The sequence below is a fragment of the Salmo salar genome, chromosome 09 (assembly GCF_965601325.2).
Source record: "Salmo salar chromosome 09, fSalSal1, whole genome shotgun sequence".
Classification (NCBI taxonomy): Eukaryota; Metazoa; Chordata; class Actinopteri; order Salmoniformes; family Salmonidae; genus Salmo; species Salmo salar.
Window position 1 is genome coordinate 39342501 of NC_138299.1, and position 23106 is coordinate 39365606.

General features: G+C 42.7%; 1 protein-coding gene across 1 annotated transcript in view; it reads left to right on the forward strand.

Moving 5' to 3' along the window:
• Positions 1 to 23106, forward strand: part of LOC106611291 (pleckstrin homology domain-containing family H member 1) — a 67555-nt gene that overhangs the window by 7150 nt on the left and 37299 nt on the right. Inside the window, exon 2 of the mRNA XM_045723629.2 lies at positions 186 to 398. Within this exon, the coding sequence (XP_045579585.1) occupies positions 246 to 398 (153 nt within the window). The 5' untranslated portion in view covers positions 186 to 245. The remainder of the gene's footprint in view (positions 1 to 185; positions 399 to 23106) is intronic.

A 23106-nucleotide genomic window follows, 5' to 3' on the forward strand; every position in this document is an offset into this window, starting at 1 on the left:
GAAGTGAAGTAGGGACACTATTAAACACTATTTCCCCTCTAAGGTCTTCAAAGGGTTTTTACTTGGTTTCACTTGTTTTCACTTGATAAAAAAAAAAAAACGTACAAACACTGAGACATGTATTGTAACTTTTTGCTGCTCCATTCCCGTGGCCTGGCTCTGACTGTGTGTGTGTTGCTCTGCAGGTCCGTGTCAGTCGGTTACCAGTCGACAGGGTCCATCCGCCGGGCAGTGGTGTGGTCAACATGGCAGACGTCTTGGAGAGTGGCAGGGCGGGTGCAGGCTCCGTAGTAGGAGCGGGTAGCGTGGATTGGCAGAAGCGTTGCGTTGCCCTGGAGATGCAGCTGCTTAGGTTCCGTCTGCAGGCGGGGAAGATCCGAGAGCTGCTGGCCGAGAAGGTGAGAGAGAGAGGGGGGCATCAGGGGTAATGTAGTACTATCTAAGGGAAAAGTCCCAGCAAACCGACAACCTCCACACAGCGTTTTTTGAATGTTGACTCGAAGTTGTGGGCATCAACTTCATGTGCCAATGCTACTTTGTACTGTCTAAGGCAGTGTTTCTTCATCTGGTCCTGGGGACCCAAAGAAACACTTATTTCATTTTTTACCTGGCACTACACACCTGATTCCACTAATCAAGTCATTATCAAACCTGTGACTAGTGGAATCAGGTGTGTAGTGCTATGGCAAAAACAAAAATGTGAACATCTTTAGGTCCCCAGGACCAGGATTAAGAAACCACTGTTGTAAGGGGAAGGTAAGAACTGTAGTGCAAATCTATTTTAGCATCACACATCATAAAGATATGGGATTAAGTTTTCCACACATGGAGCAGCCTTGCCACTGTGTGTTTTGACCTTACATTGATTTGGTGTGCATGAATGAACTGTATTGCGTTATTCACCGTTTTACATCCAACAGACCCACACGGTGTGGGAACTGGTTATGCTATGGTGACAATTCTCTGTGCTGATCTAGTAGAACAGTAGGCTGGTTTAATAGAACAGTAGGCTGGTTTAATAGAACAGTAGGCTGGTTTAATAGAACAGTAGGCTGGTTTAATAGAACAGTAGGCAGGTTTAGTAGAACAGTAGGCTGGTTTAGTAGAACAGTAGGCTGGTCTAGAAACAGTAGGCTGGTCTAGAAACAGTAGGCTGGTCTAGAAACAGTAGCTGGTTTAAGAACAGTAGGCTGGTTTAGGAACAGTAGGCTGGTTTAGGAACAGTAGGCTGGTTTAGGAACAGTAGGCTGGTTTAGGAACTGTAGGCTGGTCTAGAAACAGTAGGCTGGTCTAGAAACAGTAGCTGGTTTAAGAACAGTAGGCTGGTTTAGGAACAGTAGGCTGGTTTAGGAACAGTAGGCTGGTTTAGGAACAGTAGGCTGGTTTAGGAACAGTAGGCTGGTTTAGGAACTGTAGGCTGGTTTAGAAACTGTAGGCTGGTTTAGGAACAGTAGACTGGTTTAGTAGAACAGTAGGCTGGTTTATTTGAACAGTAGGCTGGTTTAGTAGAACAGTAGGGTGGTTTAGGAACAGTAGGCTGGTCTAGAAACAGTTTTCTGGTTTAGGAACAGTAGGCTGGTTTAGGAACAGTTGGCTGGTTTAGAAGCAGTAGGCTGGTTTAGGAAGAGTAGGCTGGTTTAGTAGAACAGTAGGCTGGTTTAGTAGAACAGTAGGCTGGTTTAGTAGAACAGTAGGCTGGTTTAGGAACAGTAGACTGGTTTAGTAGAACAGTAGGCTGGTTTAGGAACAGTAGCCTGGTCTAGAAACAATAGGCTGGTTTAGGAACAGTAGGCTGGTTTAGGAACAGTAGGCTGGTTTAGGAACAGTAGGCTGGTTTAGTAGAACAGTAGGCTGGTTTAGGAACAGTAGGCTGGTTTAGGAACAGTAGGCTGGTTTAGCAACAGTAGGCTGGTTTAGTAGAACAGTAGGCTGGTTTAGTAGAACAGTAGGCTGGTTTAGGAACATCATTTTCTTTGGCTTATTCCACTGACATAAAAGACTACCTGAGATTGGACACCTAAAACCTCCCTCCTCCTATCCCTCTTCTCCTCCCTTTTGTTGTTTCCTCCTGTTCTGCTTATAGACTCTGTCAGTCATGCTGCACTGACCTCTGTGTTGCAACAAATGGTTAACTGTCTGGTCCTTGGCAGACAGCCCTGCACTAAATCAGAGAAACTACTGACTCGTGTGAGTGAGTGCCTGAGTGAAAATACAGGTGTGTGTGTGTGTGTGTGTGTGTGTGTGTGTGTGTGTGTGTGTGTGTGTGTGTGTGTGTGTGTGTGTGTGTGTGTGGTGTGTGTGTGTGTGTGTGTGTGTGTGTGTGTGTGTGTGTGTGTGTGTGTGTGTGTGTGTGTGTGTGGAAATAGACTTTCTCTAAGCTAGATTTGTCCAGTTTCTCTACGATACGTGTTCTGAGAAAGAACCTTATAAAATAATTCCAGGAACAGCATAGCAACATTTACGATGGATATTTCTTAGAATGTTGAATTGTAACATGAAATTACAGCTTTCTTTTGGCATTGTCAGAATGTCATGTTTGTTCCAAAACATTCTAATAATGTTCAGAGTAACATTGTTAATAAGCAACCAAATATCAACCAAATGAAACTCACTTTGTTCAGGGACTGCTTCTTGCTAGCTGCTATATATACAGTTGAAGTCGGAAGTTTACATACACCTTAGCCAAATACATTTAAACTCAGTTTTTCACAATTCCTGACATTTAATCCTAGTAAAAATTCCCTGTCTTAGGTCAGTTAGGATCACCACTTTATTTTAAGAATGTGAAATCAGAATAATAGTAGAGAGAATTATTTATTTCAGCTTTTATTTCTTTCATCACATTCCCAGTGGGTCAGAAGTTTACATACACTCAATTCGTATTTGGTAGCATTGCCTTTAAATTGTTTAACTTGGGTCAAACGTATCGGGTAGCCTTCCACAAGCTTCCCACAATAAGTTGGGTGAATTTTGGCCCATTCCTCCTGACAGAGCTGGTGTAACTGAGTCAGGTTTGTAGGCCTCCTTGCTCGCACATGCTTTTTCAGTTCTGTCCACAAATATCTATAGGATTGAGGTCAGCGCTTTGTGATGGCCACTCCAATACCTTGACTTTTGTCACGGTCGTCGTCGGGAAAGGAGGACCAAAATGCAGCAGGATTGTGGATGCTCATCTTGAAGTTTATTTTAACTCAAAAGTGAACACCAAAATAATAAACACAACGAACTCACGATCAACAAAACAGTCTTGTCATGCTCACACACGCTAAACAAGAAACAATCTCCCACAACTACAAACACAAACACACCCTAATATATAGGACTCTCAATCAAAGGCAAATAGACAACACCTGCCTTCAACTGAGAGTCCCTACCCCAATTAACTAAACATAGAAACAGATTCACTAGACTAAACATAGAAATACATAAACATAACACAGTGCCCAAAACCCCCGGAATACATAAATCAAATGCCCTACTAAATCAACCACCACCCCGAACCACATAAAACAAATACCCTCTGCCACGTCCTGACCAAACTACAATAACAATTAACCCTTATACTGTTCAGGACGTGACAACTTTGTTGTCCTTAAGCCATTTTGCAACAACTATGGAAGTATGCTTGGGGTCATTGTCCATTTGGAAGACCCATTTGCGACCAAGCTTTAACTTCCTGACTGATGTCCTGAGATGTTGCTTGAATATATCTGTCACGAGAATTTTCAAACCCAATGATGATAACTAAACAATCATTTAAGCTTTGACCAATTCCCCGAGGTTGTAAGTCACGGGTTCAAAATAAGAATTAGACAAAGTCTCAGATACTGCAAAAGGTTAGTTGTTCTTTATTCAGAGAGTACTCTGAAGTCCAAAATTAGAACACACACACCACACACACACACACACACACACACACACACACACACACACACACACACACACACACACACACACACACACACACACACACACACACACCAGTAGAAACTCCACCTCCCTTTAGGTGGGCTGTATTTTTCCACGATACTAACACATCATTTCTCATTATCTTCTAGCCATTCCTAACAGTTACTCCCCCTTACCTAAGTTGGGGTGGCCTCTTTCCTGTTATTTGGTTTCAGAGTTATCACAAGTCGACAGTTCAGTTGGCCTTGAATGTCTCAACTCTACCCAGCTCATATTGCGAAATAGTAACACAATGGTCTAGTCACACACATTATGGAATTATGACCCTAACACATTTCACACCGTTAAATACATATCAGGGTGGAATTCTTTAGTCATTACTTTAAACATATACATTCCTTTATCAATATCCACATAATTTTCCTCCCTCATTTTGTGAAGTGCACCAGTCCCTCCTGCAGCAAAGCACCCCCACAACATGATGCTGCTACCCCCGTGCTTCACGGATGGGATGGTGTTCTTCGGCTTGCAAGCCTCCCCCTTTTTCCTCCGAATATAACAATGGTCATTATGGCCAAACAGTTCTATTTTTGTTTCATCAGACCAGAGGACATTTCTCCAAAAAGTACGATCTTTGTCACCATGTGCAGTTGCAAACCGTAGTCTGGCTTTTTTATGGCGGTTTTGGAGCAGTGGCTTCTTCCTTGCTGAGAGGCCTTTCAGGTTATGTCGATATAGGGCTCGTTTTACTGTGGATATAGATATTTTTGTACCTGTTTCCTCCAGCATCTTCACAAGGTCCTTTGCTGTTGTTCTGGGATTGATTTGCACTTTTCGCACCAAAGTACGTTCATCTCTAGGAGACAGAATGCGTCTCCTTCCTGAGCGGTATGACGGCTGCGTGGTCCCATTGTGTTTATACTTGCGTACTATTGTTTGTACAGACGAACGTGGTACCTTCAGCCGTTTGGAAATTGTTTTGTTTTGTCATACCCGTGGTATGTCAGCCAATCAGCATTCAGTGCTCGAACCACCCTGTTTATAATATATATATAAAATATATGCCATTTAGCATACACTTTTATCCAAAGCGACTTAAAATCATGCATGCATTTTATGTATGGGTGGTCCTGGGAATCAAAAATATCCTTGCGTTGTAAGTGCCATGCTCCACTAACTGAGCTACTGAGGACCATGTTCTACTAACTGAGCTACAGAGGACCATGTTCTACTAACTCAGCCACAGAGGACCATGTTCTACTAACTGAGCCACAGAGGACCATGTTCTACTAACTGAACTACAGAGGACCATGTTCTACTAACTGAGCTACTGAGGACCATGTTCTACTAACTGAGCTACAGAGGACCATGTTCTACTAACTCAGCCACAGAGGACCATGTTCTACTAACTGAACTACAGAGGACCATGTTCTACTAACTGAACTACAGAGGACCATGTTCTACTAACTGAACTACAGAGGACCATGCTCTACTAACTACAGAGGACCATGTTCTACTAACTGAACTACAGATGACCATGTTCTACTAACTGAACTACAGAGGACCATGTCCTACTAACTGAACTACAGAGGACCATGTTCTACTAACTGAGCTACAGAGGACCATGTTCTACTAACTGAACTACAGAGGACCATGTTCTACTAGCTGAGCTACAGAGGACCATGTTCTACTAACTGAACTACAGAGGACCATGTTCTACTAACTGAACTACAGAGGACCATGCTCTACTAACTACAGAGGACCATGTTCTACTAACTGAACTACAGATGACCATGTTCTACTAACTGAACTACAGAGGACCATGTCCTACTAACTGAACTACAGAGGACCATGTTCTACTAACTGAGCTACAGAGGACCATGTTCTACTAACTGAACTACAGAGGACCATGTTCTACTAACTGAGCTACAGAGGACCATGTTCTACTAACTGAGCTACAGAGGACCATGTTCTACTAACTGAGCTACAGAGGACCATGTTCTACTAACTGAACTACAGAGGACCATGTTCTACTAACTGAGCCACAGAGGACCATGTTCTACTAACTGAGCCACAGAGGACCATGTTCTACTAACTGAACTGCAGAGGACCATGGTCTACTAACTGAACTACAGAGGACCATGTCCTACTAACTACAGAGGACCATGTTCTACTAACTGAACCACAGAGGACCATGTTCTACTAACTGAGCCACAGAGGACCATGTTCTACTAACTGAACTACAGAGGACCATGTTCTACTAACTGAACTACAGAGGACCATGTTCTACTAACTGAGCTACAGAGGACCATGTTCTACTAACTGAACTACAGAGGACCATGTTCTACTAACTGAACTACAGAGGACCATGTTCTACTAACTGAACTACAGAGGACCATGATCTACTAACTGAGCTACAGAGGACCATGTTCTACTAACTGAACTACAGAGGACCACGTTCTACTAACTGAGCCACAGAGGACCATGTTCTACTAACTGAACTACAGAGGACCATGATCTACTAACTGAACTACAGAGGACCATGTTCTACTAACTGAACTACAGAGGACCATGTTCTACTAACTGAGCTACAGAGGACCATGTTCTACTAACTGAACTACAGAGGACCATGTTCTACTAACTGAGCCACAGATAACACCAGGACATTTGTCTGTAGCCCAGTGGCCTGTGGAGGGTATTCTTCTCTGTCTCTTTTCAACCTATCACACACACTTCTCTACACACTAAAGCTGTGTCGCAGAGACAGACAACCATTTCAAGTGGTTTTCCAGCCCAAAGTGGGTCAGTGACTAAAACACTCCTAACTTGGCAAGGGAGCGATGAGGAGCGTGAAACCATTTTCCAAACAGCAATAACGTGTGTGTGTGTGTGTGTGTATGGCATGGGTGTGACGCAATCTTTCCAAACAGCAATAACATGACTGACTAGCACTCAACAGTCTCCCCATGCCCAGAGAGAACACACTCAGGAACAACACAGATCTCCACCCACCAGCCTTGTGTGTGTGTGTGTGTGTGTGTGTGTGTGTGTGTGTGTGTGTGTGTGTGTGTGTGTGTGTGTGTGTGTGTGTGTGTGTGTGTGTGTGTGGTGTGTGCGTGTGCGTGTGTGTGCGCTCGTGCAGGCGTGTGTGTGCGTGTGTAAAAGATGCCTATCGTGCTCTCTGTAAAATAGCTGTTTTTCTATATTAGTGATGGTTAGCTAGTTACTACTTGATATGTGGTCAAATATTCATATTGAGATTAATATCTTCCTAAAGCCTGATCCTGGAGACATAATGAGATTAATATCTTCCTAAAGCCTGACCCTGGAGACATAATGAGATTAATATCTTCCTAAAGCCTGACCCTGGGGACATAATGAGATTAATATCTTCCTAAAGCCTGATCCTGAGGACATAATGAGATTAATATCTTCCTAAAGCCTGATCCTGGAGACATAATGAGATTAATATCTTCCTAAAGCCTGATCCTGGAGACATAATGAGATTAATATCTTCCTAAAGCCTGATCCTAGGGACATAATGAGATTAATATCTTCCTAAAGCCTGATCCTAGGGACATAATGAGATGAATATCTTCCTAAAGCCTGATCCTAGGGACATAATGAGATGAATATCTTCCTAAAGCCTGATCCTAGGGACATAATGAGATGAATATCTTCCTAAAGCCTGATCCTAGGGACATAATGAGATGAATATCTTCCTAAAGCCTGATCCTAGGGACATAATGAGATGAATATCTTCCTAAAGCCTGATCCTGGGACATAATGAGATTAATATCTTCCTAAAGCCTGATCCTGAGGACATAATGAGATTAATATCTTCCTAAAGCCTGATCCTGGAGACATAATGAGATTAATATCTTCCTAAAGCCTGATCCTGGAGACATAATGAGATTAATATCTTCCTAAAGCCTGATCCTGAGGACATAATGAGATTAATATCTTCCTAAAGCCTGATCCTGGTGACATAATGAGATTAATATCTTCCTAAAGCCTGACCCTGGGGACATAATGAGATTAATATCTTCCTAAATGTCACGTCCTGGCCAGTATAAGGGTTAATTGTTATTGTAGTTTGGTCAGGACGTGGCAGAGGGTATTTGGTTTATGTGGTTGGGGGTGGTTGTTTTTCTAAAAAGGGCATTTGATTTATGTATTCCGGGTTTTTTTGGCACTGTTCCTTGTTTATGTAATTCTATGTTTAGTCTAGGTAATCTATTTCTATTTTGAGTGTATTGGGGTGGACTTCCAATTGAAGGCAGCTGTGTGGTGTTGCCTTTGATTGGAAGTCCTATATTAGTTGGGTGTGTTTGTCTGTGTATTTGTGGGAGATTGTTTCATGTTTTGCTGAGTGAGCATTTCAAGACTGTTTCGTGTGCGTAAGTTCGTTTCGTTTTGTTGTTTTGGTGTGTTCATTCTGAGTTAATAAATATCAAGATGAGCGTACACATACCTGCTGCGTTTTGGTCCTCCATTACCAACGACAACCGTGACACTAAAGCCTGACCCTGAGGACATAATGAGATTAATATCTTCCTAAAGCCTGATCCTGGAGACATAATGACATTAATATCTTCCTAAAGCCTGATCCTGGAGACATAATGAGATGAATATCTTCCTAAAGCCTGACCCTGGAGACATAATGAGATTAATATCTTCCTAAAGCCTGATCCTGGAGACATAATGAGATTAATATCTTCCTAAAGCCTGATCCTGGAGACATAATGAGATGAATATCTTCCTAAAGCCCTGACCCTGCATAATGAGATGAATATCTTCCTAAAGCCTGACCCTGGAGACATAATGAGATTAATATCTTCCTAAAGCCTGATCCTGGAGACATAATGAGATTAATATCTTCCTAAAGCCTGATCCTGGAGACATAATGAGATGAATATCTTCCTAAAGCCTGACCCTGGAGACATAATGAGATTAATATCTTCCTAAAGCCTGACCCTGGAGACATAATGAGATTAATATATTCCTAAAGCCTGATCCTGGAGACATAATGAGATTAATATCTTCCTAAAGCCTGATCCTGGAGACATAATGAGATTAATATCTTCCTAAAGCCTGATCCTGGAGACATAATGAGATTAATATCTTCCTAAAGCCTGACCCTGGAGACATAATGAGATTAATATCTTCCTAAAGCCTGATCCTGAGGACATAATGAGATTAATATCTTCCTAAAGCCTGGTCCTGAGGACATAATGAGATTAATATCTTCCTAAAGCCTGATCCTGGAGACATAATGAGATTAATATCTTCCTAAAGCCTGACCCTGGGGACATAATGAGATTAATATCTTCCTAAAGCCTGATCCTGGAGACATAATGAGATGAATATCTTCCTAAAGCCTGATCCTGAGGACATAATGAGATTAATATCTTCCTAAAGCCTGACCCTGGGGACATAATGAGATTAATATCTTCCTAAAGCCTGACCCTGGTGACATAATGAGATTAATATCTTCCTAAAGCCTGACCCTGGAGACATAATGAGATTAATATCTTCCTAAAGCCTGACCCTGGAGACATAATGAGATTAATATATTCCTAAAGCCTGATCCTGGAGACATAATGAGATTAATATCTTCCTAAAGCCTGACCCTGGAGACATAATGAGATTAATATCTTCCTAAAGCCTGATCCTGAGGACATAATGAGATTAATATCTTCCTAAAGCCTGATCCTGAGGACATAATGAGATTAATATCTTCCTAAAGCCTGATCCTGGAGACATAATGAGATTAATATCTTCCTAAAGCCTGACCCTGGGGACATATTGAGATTAATATCTTCCTAAAGCCTGATCCTGAGGACATATTGAGATTAATATCTTCCTAAAGCCTGATCCTGAGGACATAATGAGATTAACTCTAGTCAATGGGGTCACCTAGAGGGGCAGTCAATGACAAAAGGCTTATGTCTTTGAGTGCACTGCATTTAGCATGATTTGTTGGGTTAGTTTGTTTATTTCCTAATACTGTAAGGAAGCGTGTTGAGCCTACAACCATAGAATGAGGACAGGGCAAGGGACGCTGGAAGCTGTGAAATAAGCTGTTGGACTGGAAGATTAAAGAGAAGGACTATATCTCTTTCTCTCTGTTTCTCTCCCACCCCCTCTTTCCCTGACCATCTGTCCTTTTGTCACAATTTAACTTCTGAATGTCCAATTAATGATTGAGCTACAGCTTTTCACTACTCCATGAACAGTAACAACAGCTCTCACTAACCATCAACAGCCATATCACTAACGGTTAATGATTATAGTCAGTCTCAACTGAAACACTGAGGGAGATGGATGGAGGTTGGGCGAGAACAGCCTCTCTCTCTCTCTCTCTCTCTCTCTCTCTCTCTCTCTCTCTCTCTCTCTCATTAAGACAGTACAGCAGTATGGCTGAGCAGCATATTAATCACCCATTCTGATACTGACTGTAACTCCTTATTTAGAATTTCAGTGAGCACACTGGCTTTGAGGTGCTGACATGTAGAGTGGAATCATCTGCATACATAGTCATTCTAGCTATGTGTAAGACCAGTGGCGAATCATTTGTAAAAATAGAGAAGAGTAACGGCCCAAGGCAACTGCCCTGAGGGACACCGCACTGTACATATCTGATGTTAGAGAAGCTTCCATTGAAGAACAGCTCTCTGGGTTCTGCAACCATGTGATGTCAGGTGATGTAAAGCCGTAGCAAGTGAGTTTCTTCAATAACAATTTATGATCAATAATATCAAAGGAAGCACTGAAATCTAACAATACAGCTCCAACTATCATCTTATTATCCATTTATTTTAACCTGTTGGGGGTAGGAGGCAGTATTGACACGGCCGGATAAAAAACGTACCCGATTTAATCTGGTTACTACTCCTGCCCAGTAACTAGAATATGCATATAATTATTGGCTTTGGATAGAAAACACCCTAAAGTTTCTAAAACTGTTTGAATGGTGTCTGTGAGTATAACATAACTCATATGGCAGGCCAAAACCTGAGAAAATTCCTTACAGGAAGTGCCCTCTCTGACAAGATCTTGTTCTTCTTGTCTCTGTTTATTGAAGACTGAGGATCTTTGCTGTAACGTGACACTTCCTACAGCTCCCATAGGCTCTCAGAGCCCGGGAAAAAGCTGAATGATATCGAGGTAGCCCCAGGCTGAAACACATTATCGCTTTTGGCAAGTGGCCGATCAGAGGACAATGGGCTTAGGCGCGTGCACGAGTCGACCCCGTGCTTTATTTTCTTTCGTCTTTTTACCTAAACGCAGATTCCCGGTCGGAATATTATCGCTTTTTTACGAGAAAAATGGCATAAAAATTGATTTTAAACAGCGGTTGACATGCTTCGAAGTACGGTAATGGAATATTTCGAAATGCGCCATGCTCGTCACCCTTATTTACCCTTGCGGATAGTGTCTTGAACGCACGAACAAAACGCCGCTATTTGGATATAACAATGGATTATTTGGGACCAAACCAACATTTGTTATTGAAGTAGAAGTCCTGGGAGTGCATTCTGACAAAGAACACCAAAGGTAATAACATTTTTCTTATAGTAAATCTGACTTTGGTGAGTGCTAAACTTGCTGGGTGTCTAAATAGCTAGCCCTGTGATGCCGGGCTATCTACTTAGAATATTGCAAAATGTGCTTTCACCGAAAAGCTATTTTAAAATCGGACATATCGAGTGCATAGAGGAGTTCTGTATCTATAATTCTTAAAATAATTGTTATGCTTTTTGTGAACGTTTATCGTGAGTAATTTAGTAAATTTTTTGTAAATTCACCGGACGTTTGCGGGGGGTATGCTAGTTCTGAACGTCACATGCTAATGTAAAAAGCTGGTTTTTGATATAAATATGAACTTGATTGAACAAAACATGCATGTATTGTATAACATAATGTCCTAGGGTTGTCATCTGATGAAGATCATCAAAGGTTAGTGCTGCATTTAGCTGTGGTTTGGGTTTTTGTGACATTATATGCTAGCTTGAAAAATGGGTGTCTGATTATTTCTGGCTGGGTACTCTGCTGACATAATCTAATGTTTTGCTTTCGTTGTAAAGCCTTTTTGAAATCGGACAGTGTGGTTAGATTAACGAGAGTCTTGTCTTTAAAATGGTGTAAAATAGTCATATGTTTGAGAAATTGAAGTAATAGCATTTCTAAGGTATTTGAATAACGCGCCACGGGATTTCACTGGCTGTTACGTAGGTGGGACGAAATCGTCCCACTGGCCCTAGAGAAGTTAACCAATCATCTGTCATCTGAGTCAGTGCAGTACAAGTTGAGTGTCCTTCACTATATGTATTCTGAAAGTCAGTAGTTAGCTTGTTCTCTGAAAAATAGAATTGTATTTGGTCTAACACAATTCTCTCAATCAGTTTACTGAGAACAGGCAACAAACTGATTGGGCGGCTGTTAGAGCCAGCTAAGGGTGCTTTACTGTTTTTGTGTAGTGTAATGACTTTAGCTTCCTTCCACGTCTATGGACACACACACTCCTTTAGGCTTTGGTTAAAGATATACCAAAATAGGGGTGGCAATACAGTCTGCTACCATTCTCAATAGTTTCCCATGTAGGTTGTCTATATCTGGTGGTTTATCATTATTGATGGATAACAATAGTTTTTCCACCTCTCCCACATTAACTTAGCCAAATTCAAAACAGCAATCCCTTTTCTTCATTATTTGATTTTTTTATACACAAATATGATGGTTCACTGGTTAATGTTGTCATTTCACTTCTGAATTTTTCCACTTTACAAGTGAAATAGTCATTGAAATTATTGGCAATATTAAACGTTTATTTTTTAAATGACCCATCAACTTCAATGAATGATGGAGTTGAATTTGGTTTTCTGCCCATGATATCATTTAAGGTTCTCCAAAGTCTTTTTCCGTTGTGTTTTATGTAATTTATCTTGGTTGGGTAATAGTTTAGTTGCAAAATGTCACAATTTACAATGTCAGCCAATCAACCAATCAGCTGAGCAGCCTGACTTGTTTGCCACCTCATTTGCAGCATTTATTTGAACCATACAATGTTTCAGTTCAACATCAATCCATTGAGATGTAACAGTTCTCACAGTTCATATCTGAACAGGTGTTAACAGCACTGGTGTCTATCACTGAGCTCAGCTGTTATTGGATGAGATGACCCGCTGTCTGTCTCTCATCCAGTCTGTTATCCTGTCTGTCACTATCTCCCTGTCTGTCCACCTCCCTCTCTGGATACTATCAGCCCTTCTGGATTCCTCAATGTAGAAAGGAGAGAAGTGTCATCACAGACTTACAGTATTACTGTTCATCTCTGCTTAACCTTCTAAACACAAGACTTCATTTTGAAAGGGAAAGGTAGGCCATTTTTATCGTATTAACTTAAAAACTGAGCATTTTAAAGGAATAGATTAATCTTAGACTATGCTCTTACAATTGAGTATCTTGGTGAAATATGACAGCTTATTAAATGCAGCCGTAAGCAGATTCTGAAGTCAGTCAGAGTGAACAACAGTTTCTGGATACGTGACATAGTTGTCTCATGCCTGGTCAGCACCTGTTGATCCCCGTGGTAACCAGGGGGGCTGGAGACAGGCACAAAGCCCTACAGACACACACGCACGCATGGACACACACACACGCACACACACACACACACACACACACACACATATACACACACACACACACACACACACACACACACACACACACACACACACACACACACACACACACACACTTAGGGGCACATACACACACACACTTAGGGACATACATTTAGGGACACACACACACACACACACACACAGACAAAGACACATAAACAGACACACACACACACAGTACTGTGTCAGCCGTCAGCCTTCGATGAACTTATACAGCTCAAGTCTCAGTCCCATAACCTCTGAACTTTAACCTTTGACCTCCTCTGCTTTCTAACTTGGATGTGCGAGCTACTTCAATGGAAATTACATTTTATAAATACCGCCTACGGCCCTTAGTTGTCATCTTGGCTTGCTAAAAAAGCTTGCTAACCGTTTCTACAGTTAAAGGTTAAAGTAACGTGGTGAAGACTTTTGTTTACTCCTCTGACTCCTCTCCCACTTGGCTTGGTGATGCCTTTCTTTGGACTCATTCTAAAGTCTTTGACCTTGAGGTGAGGAGTCATTCAACCACTAACCACTAACCACCACTAACAACCTCCTTCCCTGAGTTCCCCATCTCTACCCTAGCTTTAATCAGTGTTATTCTAGGCATGAGTGACTGAGGCAGTGTCCTACATGGCATCATATTCCCTATATAGTGCACTACTTTTGTTCAGAGCCCTATGAGCCCTGGTAAAATGGATGGACCCCGAGTGACCAACGGGTGTGAGTGGATTCCAGGAATCTGTTCTGTGCCCTTTGGAGTTTATGAGCAATAGAAGTAGAATGCTTCTAAACAATGAGGACAGAAACAAAGAAACTAAGAAGAAAAGAAGAGGGTTGAAATGCCTCTCTCCTCTTCTCTTCTCCTCTCTTCTCCTCTCTTCTCCTCTCTTCTCCTCTCTTCTCCTCTCTTCTCCTCTCTTCTCTCTGTGTGTGTGTGTGTGTGTGTGTGTGTGTGTCTAAGAGAGATTTTCCAATGCCCTCCTTTTCAGAGGAGATTCCAAGCCTCCCCCGTCACAATTACTATTTTTAATTCAATCTTAGACAAACTCAACGACTCTACTCAGAGATGCTGCCATGCACAGGTTCAGGCAAGACACATCCTGCAATGTACTGTAGGCTTGCTGGACTGCAACATGACCTCATAGTTTCCCTTCAAAAATCAACATATTATTAATTCTGCTTAGTTACAGGGTTAATTCTCACTATTTACAGGGCTAATTCTGCATAGTTACAGGGGTTAATTCTGCGTAGTTACAGGGTTAACTCTGTGTAGTTACAGGGCTAATTCTGCGTAGTTACAGGGTTAATTCTGCGTAGTTACAGGGTTAATTCTGCGTAGTTTACAGGGTTAATTCTGCGTAGTTTACAAGGTTATTTGCTGCATAGTTTACCGGGCTAATTCTGCGTAGTTAGAGGGTTAATTCTGCATAGTTACAGGGTTAATTCTGCGTCGTTACAGGGCTAATTCTGCATAGTTACAGGGTTAATTCTGAATATTTACAGGGTTAATTCTGCGTAGTTACAGGGTTAATTCTGCGTAGTTACAGGGTTAATTCTGCGTAGTTACAGGGTTAATTCTGCGTAGTTACAGGGCTAATTCTGCGTAGTTACAGGGCTAATTCTGTGTAGTTACAGGGTTAATTCTGCGTAGATACAGGGCTAATTCTGCGTAGTTACAGGGCTAATTTTGCATAGTTACAGGATTAATTATGCGTAGTTACAAGGTTAAAACATAAATAAGTCAAAGGTTAACAGTTTAGACATTCATTCTGAGTTGTTAAGGTTAGGGCTATAGTTTGGGGAAGGCTTGAAACCTTATAATAAAAAACGATGCGCTATTGGCATCGAGTATCATCAAGTATTTTCACAGCTTGCTAAGGCATTGTGATCTGCGGTAGGGCAGTGGTCTGAGCCGAATGCTTCAGCTCCGAACATCATGAATTCGCACCCAGTGCCGGGCAATTGTTTTCTTTTTTTTTTGCCAAGGAAGGCATATATTCACGTTCTCAGGACCTTTTCAAATGCCAGAAATCAAAGTCTATTTCTAGTGATCAGGCTGCTAGGCTAGCACGGACTCACATCCTACATAGTACTGTAGACTAGCACGGACTCACATCCTACATAGTACTGTAGACTAGCACGGACTCACATCCTACATAGTACTGTAGACTAGCACGGACTCACATCCTACATAGTACTGTAGACTAGCATGGACTCACATCCTACATAGTACTGTAGACTAGCACGGACTCACATCCTACATAGTACTGTAGACTAGCACGGACTCACATCCTACATAGTACTGTAGGCTAGCACGGACTCACATCCTACATAGTACTGTAGACTAGCACGGCCTCACATCCTACATAGTACTGTAGGCTAGCATGGACTCACATCCTACATAGTACTGTAGGCTAGCATGGACTCACATCCTACATAGTACTGTAGACTAGCAGAGACTCACATCCTACATAGTACTGTAGACTAGCACGGACTCACATCCTACATAGTACTGTAGACTAGCACGGACTCACATCCTACATAGTACTGTAGACTAGCACGGACTCACATCCTACATAGTACTGTAGACTAGCACGGACTCACATCCTACATAGTACTGTAGGCTAGCACGGACTCACATCCTACATAGTACTGTAGACTAGCACGGACTCACATCCTACATAGTACTGTAGACTAGCATGGACTCACATCCTACATAGTACTGTAGACTAGCACGGACTCACATCCTACATAGTACTGTAGGCTAGCATAGACTCACATCCTACATAGTACTGTAGACTAGCACGGACTCATATCCTACATAGTACTGTAGACTAGCATGGACTCACATCCTACATAGTACTGTAGGCTAGCATAGACTCACATCCTACATAGTACTGTATACTAGCATGGACTCACATCCTACATAGTACTGTAGACTAGCACGGACTCACATCCTACATAGTACTGTAGGCTAGCATAGACTCACATCCTACATAGTACTGTAGACTAGCACGGACTCACATCCTACATGGTACTGCAGGCTAGCATGGACTCACATCCTACATAGTACTGTAGGCTAGCATGGACTCACATCCTACATAGTACTGTAGGCTAGCATGGACTCACATCCTACATAGTACTGTAGACTAGCACGGACTCACATCCTACATAGTACTGTAGGCTAGCATAGACTCACATCCTACATAGTACTGTAGACGAGCACGGACTCACATCCTACATGGTACTGTAGGCTAGCATGGACTCACATCCTACATAGTAATGTAGGCTAGCATACAGACTCACATCCTACATAGTACTGTAGGCTAGCATACAGACTCACATCCTACATGGTATTGTAGGCTAGCATACAGACTCACATCCTACATGGTATTGTAGGCTAGCATACAGACTCACATCCTACATGGTATTGTAGGCTAGCATACAGACTCACATCCTACATAGTAATGTAGGCTAGCATATCAAATCAAAATCAAATCAAATGTATTTATATAGCCCTTCTTACATCAGCTGATATCACAAAGTGCTGTACAGAAAACCAGCCTAAAACCCCAAACAGCAAGTAATGCAGGTGTAGAAGCACGGTGGCTAGGAAAAAGTCCCTAGAAAGGCCAAAACCTAGGAAGAAACCTAGAGAGGAACCAGTCTATGAGGGGTGGCCAGTCCTCTTCTGGCTGTGCCGGGTGGAGATTATAACAGCACATGGCCTAGATGTTCAAATGTTCATAAATGACCAGCATTGTCAAATAATAATAATCATAGTAGTTGTCGAGGGTGCAACAAGTCAGTAACACAGGAGTAAGTGTCAGTTGGCTTTTTCATAGCCGATCTTTGAGAGTATCTCTACCGCTCCTGCTGTCTCTAGAGAGTTGAAAACAGCAGGTCTGGGACAGGTAGCACGTCCGGTGAATAGGTCAGGGTTCCAGCAGGTCTGGGACAACAGGTCTGGGACAGGTAGCACGTCCGGCGAACAGGTCAGGGTTCCATAGCTGCAGGCAGAACAGTTGGAACTGGAGCAGCAGCACGGCCAGGTGAACTGGGGACAGCAAGGAGTCATCAAGCCAGGTAGTCCTGAGGCATGGTCCTAGGGCTCAGGTCCTCCGAGAGAGAGAAAGAAAGAAAGAAAGAAAAAGAGAGAATTAGAGAGAGCATATTTAAATTCACACAGGACACCGGAAAAGACAAGAGAAATACTCCAGATGTGATAGACTGACCCTAGCCCCCCGACACATAAACTACTGCAGCATAAATACTGGAGGCTGAGACAGGAGGGGTCAGGAGACACTGTGGCCCCATCCGATGAACCCCCGGACAGGGCCATACAGGTAGGATATAACCCCACCCACTTTGCCAAAGCACAGCCTCCACACCACTGGAGGGATATCTCCAACCACCAACATACCATCCCGGGACAAGGCCGAGTATAGCCCACAAAGATCTCCGCCACGGCACAGCCCAAGGGGGGGCGCCAACCCAGACAGGAAGACCACGTCAGTGACTCAACCCACTCAAGTGACGCACCCCTCCCAGGGACGGCATGGAAGAACACCAGTAAGCCAGTGACTCAGCCCCCGTAATAGGGGTAGAGGCAGAGAATCCCAGTGGAAAGAGGGGAAACCGGCCAGGCAGTGATAGCAAGGGCGGTTCGTTGCTCCAGCCTTTCCGTTCACCTTCACACCCCTGGGCCAGACTACACTTAATCATAGGACCTACTGAAGAGATATGTCTTCAGTAAAGACTTAAAGGTTGAGACTGAGTCTGCGTCTCTCACATGGGTAGGCAGACAATTCCATAAAAATGGAGCTCTATATGAGAAAGCCCTGCTGTTTGCTTAGAAATTCTAGGAACAATTAGGAGGCCCGCGTCTTGTGACCGTAGCGTACGTGTAGGTATGTACGGCAGGACCAAATCGGAAAGATAGGTAGGAGCAAGCCCATGTAATGCTTTGTAGGTTAGCAGTATAACCTTGAAATCAGCCCTTGCCTTAACAGGAAGCCAGTGTAGGGAGGCTAGCACTGGAGTAATATGATCAAATTTTTTGGTTCTAGTCAGGATTCTAGCAGCCGTATTTAGCACTAACTGAAGTCTATTTAGTGCTTTATCCGGGTAGCCGGAAAGTAGAGCATTGCAGTAGTCCAACCTAGAAGTAACAAAGGCATGGATTAATTTTTCTGCATCATTTTTGGACAGAAAGTTTCTGATTTTTGCAATGTTACGTAGATGGAAAAAAGCTGTCCTTGAAACAGTCTTGATATGTTCTTCAAAAGAGAGATCAGGGTCCAGAGTAACGCCGAGGTCCTTCACAGTTTTATTTGAGACGACTGTACAACCATCCAGATTAATTGTCAGATTCAACAGAAGATCTCTTTGTTTCTTGGGACCTAGAACAAGCATCTCTGTTTTGTCCGAGTTTAAGAGTAGAAAGTTTGCAGCCATCCACTTCCTTATGTCTGAGACACAGGCTTCTAGCGAGGGCAATTTTGGGGCTTCACCATGTTTCATTGAAATGTACAGCTGTGTGTCATCCGCATAGCAGTGAAATTTAACATTATGTTTTCGAATGACATCCCCAAGAGGTAAAATATATAGTGAAAACAATAGTGGTCCTAAAACGGAACCTTGAGGAACACCGAAATTTACAGTTGATTTGTCAGAGGACAAACCATTCACAGAGATGAACTGATATCTTTCCGACAGATAAGACCTAAACCAGGCCAGAACTTGTCCATGTAGACCAATTTGTGTTTCCAATCTCTCCAAAAGAATGTGGTGATCGATGGTATCAAAAGCAGCACTAAGATCTAGGAGCACGAGGACAGACACAGAACCTCGGTCTGACGTCATTAAAAGGTCATTTACCACCTTCACAAGTGCAGTCTCAGTGCTATGATGGGGTCTAAAACCAGACTGAAGCGTTTCGTGTACATTGTTTGTCTTCAGGAAGGCAGTGAGGTGCTGCGCAACAGCTTTTTCTAAAATTTTTGAGAGGAATGGAAGATTCGATATAGGCCGATAGTTTTTTATAATTTCTGGGTCAAGATTTGGCTTTTTCAAGAGAGGCTTTATTACTGCCACTTTTAGTGAGTTTGGTACACATCCGGTGGATAGAGAGCCGTTTATTATGTTCAACATAGGAGGACCAAGCACAGAAATCAGCTCTTTCAGTAGTTTAGTTGGAATAGGGTCCAGTATGCAGCTTGAAGGTTTAGAGGCCATGATTATTTTCATCATTGTGTCAAGAGATATAGTACTAAAACACTTTAGTGTCTCCCTTGATCCTAGGTCCTGGCAGGGTTGTGCAGACTCAGGACAACAGAGCTTTGGAGGAATACGTAGATTTAATGAGGAGTCCGTAATTTGCTTTCTAATGATCATGATCTTTTCCTCAAAGAAGTTCATGAATTCATCACTGCTGAAGTGAGAGCCATCCTCTCCTGGAGAATGCTGCTTTTTAGTTAACTTTGCGACAGTATCAAAAAGAAATTTCGGATTGTTCTTATTTTCCTCAATTAAGTTGGTAAAATAGGATGATCGAGCAGCAGTGAGGGCTCTTCGATACTGCACGGTACTGTCTTTCCAAGCTAGTCGGAAGACTTCCAGTTTGGTGTAGCGCCATTGCCGTTCCAATTTTCTGGAAGCTTGCTTCAGAGCTCGTATATTTTCTGTATACCAGGGAGCTAGTTTCTTATGACAAATGTTTTTAGTTTTTAGGGGTGCAACTGCATCTAGGGTATTGCGCAAGGTTAAATTGAGTTCCTCGGTTAGTTGGTTAACTGATTTTTGTCCTCTGACGTCCTTGGGTAGGCAGAGGGAGTCTGGAAGGGCATCAAGGAATCTTTGGGTTGTCTGAGAATTTATAGCACGACTTTTAATGCTTCTTCGTTGGGGTCTGAGCAGATTATTTGTTGCAATTGCGAACGTAATAAAATGGTTGTCCGATAGTCCAGGATTATGAGGAAAAACATTAAGATCCACAACATTTATTCCATGGGACAAAACTAGGTCCAGAGTATGACTGTGGCAGTGAGTAGGTCCAGAGACATGTTGGACAAAACCCACTGAGTCGATGATGGCTCCAAAAGCCTTTTGGAGTGGGTCTGTGGACTTTTCCATGTGAATATTAAAGTCACCAAAAATGTGAATATTATCTGCGATGACTACAAGGTCCGATAGGAATTCAGGGAACTCAGTGAGGAACGCTGCATATGGCCCAGGAGGCCTGTAAACAGTATCTATAAAAAGTGATTGAGTAGGCTGCATAGATTTCATGACTAGAAGCTCAAAAGACGAAAACGTCGTTGTTCTTTTTTTTGGGGTAAATTTAAATTTGCTATCATAAATGTTAGCAACACCTCTGCCTTTGCGGGATGCGCGGGGGATATGGTCACTAGTGTAACCAGGGGGTGAGGCCTCATTTAACACAGTAAATTCATCAGGCTTAAGCCATGTTTCAGTCAGGCCAATCACATCAATATTATGATCAGTGATTAGTTCATTGACTATAACTGCCTTTGAAGTGAGGGATCTAACATTAAGTAGTCCTATTTTGAGATGTGAGGTATCACAATCTCTTTCAATAATGACAGGAATGGAGGATGTCTTTATTCTAGTGAGATTGCTAAAGCGAACACCGCCATCTTTAATTTTGCCCAACCTAGATCGAGGCACAGACACGGTCTCAATGGGGAAAGCTGAGCTGACTACACTGACTGTGCTAGTGGCAGACTCCACTAAGCTGGCAGGCTGGCTAACAGCCTGCTGCCTGGCCTGCACCCTATTTCATTGTGGAGCTAGAGGAGTTAGAGCCCTGTCTATGTTCGTAGATAAGATGAGAGCACCCCTCCAGCTAGGATGGAGTCCGTCACTCCTCAACAGGCCAGGCTTGGTCCTGTTTGTGGGTGAGTCCCAGAAAGAGGGCCAATTATCTACAAATTCTATCTTTTCGGAGGGGCAGAAAACAGTTTTCAACCAGCGATTGAGTTGTGAGACTCTGCTGTAGAGCTCATCACTCCCCCTAACTGGGAGGGGGCCAGAGACAATTAATCGATGCCGACACATCTTTCTAGCTGATTTACACGCTGAAGCTATGTTGCGCTTGGTGACCTCTGACTGTTTCATCCTAACATCGTTGGTGCCGACGTGGATAACAATATATCTATACTCTCTACACTCGCCAGTTTTAGCTTTAGCCAGCACCATCTTCAGATTAGCCTTAACGTCGGTAGCCCTGCCCCCTGGTAAACAGTGTATGATCGCTGGATGATTAGTTTTAAGTCTAATACTGCGGGTAATGGAGTCGCCAATGACTAGGGTTTTCAATTTGTCAGAGCTAATGGTGAGAGGCTTCGGCGTCTCAGACCCCATAACGGGAGGAGTAGAGACCAGAGAAGTTTCGGCCTCCGACTCCGACTCGCTTAATGGGGAGAACCGGTTGAAAGTTTCTGTCGGCTGAATAAGCGACACCGGTTGAGCATTCCTACAGCGTTTCCCTCCAGAAGCCATGAGAAAGTTGTCCGGCTGCGGGGACCGTGCGAGGGGGTTTATACTAACGTTACTATCTGTACTTACTGGTGGCACAGACGCTGTTTCATCCTTTCCTACACTGAAATTACCCTTGCCTAACGATTGCGTCTGAAGCTGGGCTTGCAGCACAGCTATCCTCTCCGTAAGGCGATCGTTCTCCTGTATATTATGAGTACAACGACTGCAATTAGAAGGCATCATGTTAATGTTACTTAGCTTCGGCTGTTTGAAGTCCTGACGAACCATGTCCAGATAAAACCTCCGGGGTGAAAAAGTTGAATGAAAAAAGTTGAGTGAGGGAAAAACTAAAAATATACGGTAATGAAAAAGTAAAAACCGTGAAGTAGTCAGGTAGCAAAGTAAGATCGGCAACAAAACGCACAGCAGCACGTAAACAAGTCTGCAAGTAGTACTGTAGGCTAGCATACAGATTCACATCCTACATGGTATTGTAGGCTAGCATACAGACTCACATCCTACATGGTATTGTAGGCTAGCATACAGACTCACATCCTACATGGTATTGTAGGCTAGCATACAGACTCACATCCTACATGGTATTGTAGGCTAGCATACAGACACATCCTACATGGTATTGTAGGCTAGCATACAGACTCACATCCTACATGGTATTGTAGGCTAGCATACAGACTCACATCCTACATGGTATTGTAGGCTAGCATACAGACTCACATCCTACATGGTATTGTAGGCTAGCATACAGACTCCGCTCTTAGATCTATAGACTACCATGGTGGACAGACATGTCTCAGACATATTTATGGTCTGTAACACACACAGTACACACACACACATCAGCACAGTATAGGGCAATGTCTGGCACTACTCCACTATAGGATCAACTTAGTTTCAGATGGTTTTCCTGGAACCCCTCTGATGACCTTGCCTGATAATGTTCTCTGACTCATTATTCAGTTTGACTACATGCTGTGAGGAGGAATGTCTGAGTTGAATG